The 7,175-nt window shown below is 41.5% G+C and overlaps 1 protein-coding gene across 2 annotated transcripts in view; it reads left to right on the forward strand.

The window, feature by feature from the left end:
• The window catches only part of klf12b (Kruppel like factor 12b), a 36,387-nt gene extending 29,539 nt beyond the window's left edge, over nt 1–6,848 (forward strand). For both annotated transcript variants that reach the window (XM_071923539.2, XM_071923538.2), the window contains exons 5-6: nt 1,271–1,428; nt 2,505–6,848. In XM_071923539.2, the coding sequence (XP_071779640.1) occupies nt 1,271–1,428; nt 2,505–2,686 (340 nt within the window). In that variant the 3' untranslated portion in view covers nt 2,687–6,848. The remainder of the gene's footprint in view (nt 1–1,270; nt 1,429–2,504) is intronic.
• The last annotated feature ends 327 nt before the right edge of the window (nt 6,849–7,175 follow it).

Below are 7,175 nucleotides of genomic sequence, written 5' to 3' on the forward strand. Positions count from 1 at the left end.
TTCTGTGTATTTGTGTATACAGGATGTGTGTGTGTGTGTGTGTGTGTGTGAGTGTGTGTGTGTGCGCGTGTGTGACCGGGTGCGCGCCTGAGAAAGCGTGCTTCACTGCAGCAGAGACAGGAAGTGGGCTGTGTGTGGTGGAGACAGTTCACTGGAGGGCCTGTCTGGCAACGCCTGCTCCTCTTTCAAATCCCTTTCACACAGCCGCGGCCGTTCCTCTCTCTCCCTCCTGCCCCTCGCCCCCCTCCATCCCCTACCTGTTTCTCAACATCCACAGCAGAGACTCCCTGGAAGGAAAACTCTCCACCACCCTTCACAGAGCCCCTTAAACATGTCCCACAAATATTGCTCCTCCCTCCTCTACGCTGCTAGTAAACAGAGATGTACTCGCTTTCCATCTCTACTCTATTTTCCTCTTGCTTGCTCATTTGCTGCGTGTGCATTCGTATGTTCAGTGATTTCTTTTAGATGACAGTCACTAATGATGAGACATGGACTATTGACCATCTACCCCAACCCCCTTACTCCACCCTCGTTTCCTTCCTCCTTTGCTTTTTCTGCGCGCGCGCATGTGTGTGTGTCTATATGTGAATGCAGGCACGTGTGCGTGTGTTTGTGTTTGCAACAGCATTACATTTAGAGAGCAAGTGATGCACAGCCAAGATGAGAAGATTTACCCCAAGTCGGATATGACAGTTTAATACAGTCACAAACTCTGCAGAGCCATATCAATACTGCCTTTTCACACATTCATGCAGAGGCACGCGTGCACACACACACACACACACATACACACATGCGCACACACACACACACTCACACACACAACCACTTTCCTACAGGGCTTCCCTGTAACCAGTGACAAATTGTATAATGTACAGTGATATTGATTACTTATTGGAGAGGAAATGTCATGCCAAATTTTATTGATGATACAAATAAGTCAGCAGTCATTAACTTCATCGAACTACATTGAGAAATACGACACTTTCTGCCTGTGATTGATGAAAGTATTGGAGCGATAAGAATAGCGATCCTCTTGCCTCATCCGCCTCCCCAGACCAACTGTAGTTAGACTGTAATGCAGTGTTACACCGCCATCTACTGGCAGCACAGTGTCTCTGCAACCTTTGACTAACATGGTAGTTGTCCATTCACTGTCACCTCTTCTTACTTCTTTCTTTATTTCAGATATTTTTATGACAGCGGGGCAAAGTCACCTTCACAACCAAATTATGTTTTCATTTTGATTCTTATTCTCCTTTTGCAGTTCCATGTCCCCGTTCAGTATTGACAGCATACGGCGCCCCAGGAGGTCGGAGTCTCCAGACTCCAAAAAGAGACGGATCCACAGGTGTGACTTTGAAGGCTGCAATAAGGTGTACACCAAGAGCTCCCATCTAAAAGCACACCGGAGGACGCATACAGGTCAGTAGGTCTGAGTTTGGATGTTTGCATGCTGTGATTTAATTCTACAACCTGATCAGGTTGTCCAACACTGCCTATGTTTACATGCTCAGAGAATTCTGCTCTTGATCCTGTTACTCCTGTAAGCAACCCAGATTTGGGTCGACATATGTAAATGTAAGCCAGGTCAGCTTGTATCAGGGCTGCAGTCAAGACCACCTTAGTCGAGTCTGAGTCACTTCCAAGACCTGGCCCAGTCGAGTTTGAATCAAGACCAGGTCCAAAGGTGTCAAGACTGAGACCACAGCAAATCAAGTCCTATTCAAAAACCAAAACCAAAATAGGCAATGGTGTTCACTGTATACAAGGATGAACGTAGATGTAGATCCACCTGCAAGTGTGCGCTGTGCTACACCCTTCAACATCCAACTAATCAATGCATAGGAATTGACTAATCAGTGGATAGACGTTTGAGGACCATTACATACAGGTGTTTGAGAGTTTCTACAGGTGAAATTCCTTAAATTGCATTTTTAATATTATTAGATAGGAAGGAAAATGTCAACATCCGATAGAGACCAAGACAAGTCCAAGATATCAAAAAGTGTCTGGACTCTGGAAAGACTGACACCAGACTCAAGTCCTGGCTTGTTCTCTGATCATGAGAAACCCGGTTAAGATGCTTGGCTTTCTCTGATCAACCGGTTTAACCGGGCATGTAAACAACTTACTCCTTTCTCAGACTGGCACGGCGTTATGGGTACATTTTGATGTCAACCTAGAAAAGTATAATTGCCTGTAATATGAATTCATTTATGAGGCGTGCCAAGAAGATCACACCTATTACTACTGGGATCACCTTTTCTTCCCCATGTATTTCAAAGCAACCTGCTATTGCTCAGTCAAAGAGGGAGGGAGTATCTGGTGGATGCACCTTTTCATCCGTTTTAGGGGGCAGACTGTTCTACCTGTGGACAGTTAACTGGTTTATTCATGGCAACAGGGATACTCAGTCACAAGGTATCAAAGGTTAACCCGAATAAGAAATGCGATCTACAAGCTGCTGAGCGTGTGCTGTTTTGTGTGTTCCTCTGCAGGGGAAAAGCCATACAAATGCACCTGGGACGGCTGCACGTGGAAGTTTGCCCGCTCCGACGAGCTGACACGGCATTACAGGAAACACACGGGGGTCAAACCCTTCAAGTGTGCGGACTGCGACCGCAGCTTCTCCAGGTCCGACCACTTGGCCCTGCACCGGCGGAGACACATGCTGGTTTGAGCCAGATGGAGAGGGAGAGAGAGAACGAGAGAGAGAGAGAGAGAGAGAGAGAAAGAGAGAGAGATATCGAACGCATGGATGGAATAGACACACATATACACAGGCAGCCGGGGGAGCGGGGTCTCCCTCCGAATGTGGTTCAGCTGGCCTGGATGCACACACACACACACTCTCATCTGTCGCAATGAGAGAAGAGGGAGAGGTGCACAGAGCTTGTCGAGCACAAAACAGGGTCGCTTCTGGATCCGCGTTGGGTTGGAAGGAACAGACGGCAGGATCTTTTATTGTCGTTGTTGTTTGGAGTATAATGGAGATCTGTCTTTTACAGCACTGTTCGTAAATGTTTCACTTAGATTTTTAAGATGAACTCGTACTCTTCATTTGGACAAAAAAAAAAAAAATGCAATCGCAACTGTTTCTTCTTGGTATCTTTCTTTTGATTATTGTTCAAATGGCTGCTTTTCAGGCATTCATAATGTGAAAGACCCCGGTGTATGGAATGGATTTGCTGTGTGTGCGCTCTTTTGAACCAGGCAAAACTGAGGCCTGGATTGGACCACAGGAAAAGGACTTGGGCCTAGTTTTGTTGGCAACTAATGTTGTTGCACCGTTCCCTGCCAGAGCGCTGCCTCCCTGTGAGTCTGAATCATGACCAGCAGAGGGCGCCATCTCATCACGGATGGTTTTCTTTGCCTGCTGGAACCTGCTGGTATATGGAAGTTCACCTGATAAGCCGGTGATATAGAGGCTAAACAAAGGCTGGAATTTCACCTATCCCAAGGCCAGCACACCAACAGATGAGATTGAATCATATAGCCACAACCAGAATAGAGCATCAGCAACCTCAGCGCAAAAACACATCCACTCATAACACAAGATGTAGGCCTGCTTCTTATATTTGGTTTGTTTTATTTCAAACAAGGAAAACTGGACATGCGTACCACCACACCAGCAGAGAAACGTGTCATTTGTGGTCCACTCACAGGGTTGGATAGACCCCCAGATCTCATCAATGCTATCCTTTATGTTGAGCCTCTTGAAAGCATTTTCTTTAAAAAAAAAAAAATCTTTGGTGCATTTTGTGCTGTGATTAGCAATCAGTAAAGTGCAATCTTATAGGGTAAATATAATTTCAGTATGACAACTTTTTGTTTATTGTATCTTGCTTTTTTTTTTTTTTTTATGCCTGCTTTGATTATGTTTAACTCAGAAAAATCAACCCCTCATGTACAATGAACTTTGAAACAATCAGTGAACATATCCAGTATGTGAAAAAACATAGAGGCACCTTACAGACTCATGCTTTCATTCTTTCCCATTCTATCTGCTTTATTGTTAAGCTCTATTTTCTCAGCTGGTTTTGACAGTGGAAGGAATTTGCGTTGTGGTCGTGTACAACAGCATTGACTGAAGCTGACATTGAGCCCGGCTGCAGTGTTACAGGGATAGTGTGGTTTCTGATGTACAATACAGAAGAGCAATACATTCTGAACAAGGTGATGGGAAGGTAGACCGCCCTCCTCTTTGTTCTGTGTGCTGATGTCAATGAGGGCCGGCCATCGTGGACAAGTTTCTTGTCGTGCCACCTCCTTACTCTACACCGCCACTCCCTCTGTTACTGATTGGTTCGTAGCTCCAGCACAAGTCTCTAGTCTGATGCTTCTGTCTACTTTGCACCTGAAAGCAGCACAGCCTTAGATAGGGAGTTACTCCAAATCATCTTACAATTATTTTCTTGGTCTCATCTACAAAAAAAGTCACTTGAAATGTTGTCACCTCAGATCAAATTGCTATCTGATTTATCTGAGATTTGGTTATAATAAAATACTGTAATGTAGAGGAATCACACATACATACACACACATAAATACATACACACCTACATACAGGAATACTTGCATACATGCTCATGCACTTACAGGACATTTTAGAACATTTGGTAATGGTTTCATATCAGTTATTGCCAGATAGGGATACTTCTAATGTTCTTATCTGGCTAAGAACATCACTAAACATGAATCAAAAAAAAATTAGCATAAATGTTCAGTTTTATGGTCATAATAACAGACTTTTGACAAGTATGTCCTGTGCTCTCCTGTTAAACACCCGATGCTGTGTAAGAGCTGCAGACATAAACCCAGAGTACCAGACCAACCCATATAATGCGATAGTGCTGCCAAATGCAGTTTTTGGACTAAGGCCAATAAATGAAAATGGTAACCTTTTTGATAATAGCACCTTGGAAACCATACGCCCACACACACATACACACACACACCCAGAACACACACACACACGCACACTTGAATACAACGTCCTCACTTTCAGTTAAGTAGCCAAATCCAGGAAGTCGGTTCCACACATGCACCCAATGTATGCGACTCCCCTTTGATATAATGAAGAATGATAATGTATGTTGTCATATTTATGTATATTATTTGTGCACATGTCATTATGCCCAGTTGTATTATCATTTTGGCAAAAGCATATCAGCACCTTGTTTGTTTATTAGTATGATTTTCAAATTATTTTATTTCAGATGTCAATTTATACACAAATAATCATTGTCATATTTTATCATCCATATACTGTGTAAAAACATTTTATGATTGAGGGGCACTTCATCATTGCATATAACTCTTTTCTGTAAAAAGGATCTTTTGAAATGTTGTAATATATGTGATAGTGAAGATAAAACTTATTACCAAGTTCTACAGGCTGTATATACATTGGAAAAATAGGGCTTTTGATTAGTAGATGCAGGAAATACATTTATACATGTAAAGTCTTTTTCAGAGACTGTAATTTATCTAATTTGATATACAGTGAAATGGGGCTAATGGTATTCATCCTGTAAATTATCATATGTGATGTTATGTAACAGTTTGCTTCTTTTGGGTTGTGGTTAACTAAGTTCATGTTTAAGTCATTCTTTCCCAAGGCTGAACCAGTGTTTGCTATAATCAACAAATAATTTATATACATTGACCATATCAAGGTACTCGATTCCCTGTGTTGCTACTTTGCCATACCTGGACAAGAAATTATATTGATCAAGCACATATCAACAACCCATGTACTCTTGTATTCAGTATATGACTTTGCATGCCTTAATCCAACAATTTTTTAACAATTCAATTTGACTTGAAGATGGCGATGAGTGTGTCTACAGGACAGGGTGTATTGTATTTCCCTCCAGCATCTCTTTCCTCATTTTAAAGCATAATTTTGTAACGGTAACCAGGGTCAAAGTTATGCAATAACAATTAATAGTGCCTCATATCACAAACTTGTAATATCAACTGCTCTGCACAACGTTTCGATTTCAGCATGTGTGCTCAAATTAATAAATTTCAGATGAGAAACCATGAATTTTGGAAAAGCACAGACACCATTATGCAAATCTGACCTCTAATGTTTAACTTTCTTTTCGCACTGAGCCTTATGCCATTGTTTCAGATGCAGCATCCTCCCATAACATTTTCACAGGCTGTTTATACCGACCATTATTACTTTGCTTGCAATAAGTCACTCCCTCTTAGGGGAACAAAACTGAGTTATGAAGGCCTCTTGATGTTTCAGATTCAACACAGTAATTCCATTGAAGATAATGAGGAATCTTCTACTGAATATACTGTGGCCTGGATTCCAGCTGTAGAGTGGCTCCTTTGTGAATGAATACTGATCTTACACTTCTCTATCAGTTTCAATATCTATTTACTTTCTGTGTAACATCTGCGTTTCTTTTCCTGCTTTTGAAATTTTAAGTAGTGAAGCCAATGCCTATGTTTCAAGTTTGCTGATATTACGTACAGTAATCGTTGTTCCTGTATTTATGTAAAGTGAGTGTATTGTAAATATATTCAGATCTTTTCACTCTTACCGTAAAAATTGTGATATTGCTCAGCATTGCTTCAAAAGGGAGATTCTGCTCATGGAATTCCGCGTCTGCAAAAGAAATTTTTAATCCTAATATTTTTCAAACGTTCAAGAACAGGCGTCCTTCTCTGTTATGTTTTTTCTTTTCTCCGAGAGTTGTTTAAGTATCCAGTCAGTGTTTTGCCTTTTTCTCTGTATTTTTCATATGGATGGAGCTGTGAAATTAAAATAAGTTCAAACATATACATGTATATTAATATGAATGGAGGCATGAAGGTTAATAAAGTTGCATTTTGTATGTAACACGCTGGTATGAAGCTAGTTGCTATGTATGACTGATGTGGATGGTATGTGGTTTTGATGTCACTTAGACATCTGAGTACTGTACTCACATTCCCTGGCATTCAGAAACCTAATCTTAGTATTAGGGAAGCCATTTCAAATGATAGCTACATTTAGTTGTGCACAGCTTCCAGAGTGCATCTGATTACTACAGGGACAAGAAAACATCCTGGACTTACACCACAGGCCTACAAGAAGCTCATTTCAATACCAGAAAAATGTTTTGAGACCTTAAAATCCTCTCTCTCACACACACACACACACACAC

The sequence above is a fragment of the Centroberyx gerrardi genome, chromosome 10 (genome assembly GCF_048128805.1).
Source record: "Centroberyx gerrardi isolate f3 chromosome 10, fCenGer3.hap1.cur.20231027, whole genome shotgun sequence".
NCBI classification, from domain to species: domain Eukaryota; kingdom Metazoa; phylum Chordata; class Actinopteri; order Beryciformes; family Berycidae; genus Centroberyx; species Centroberyx gerrardi.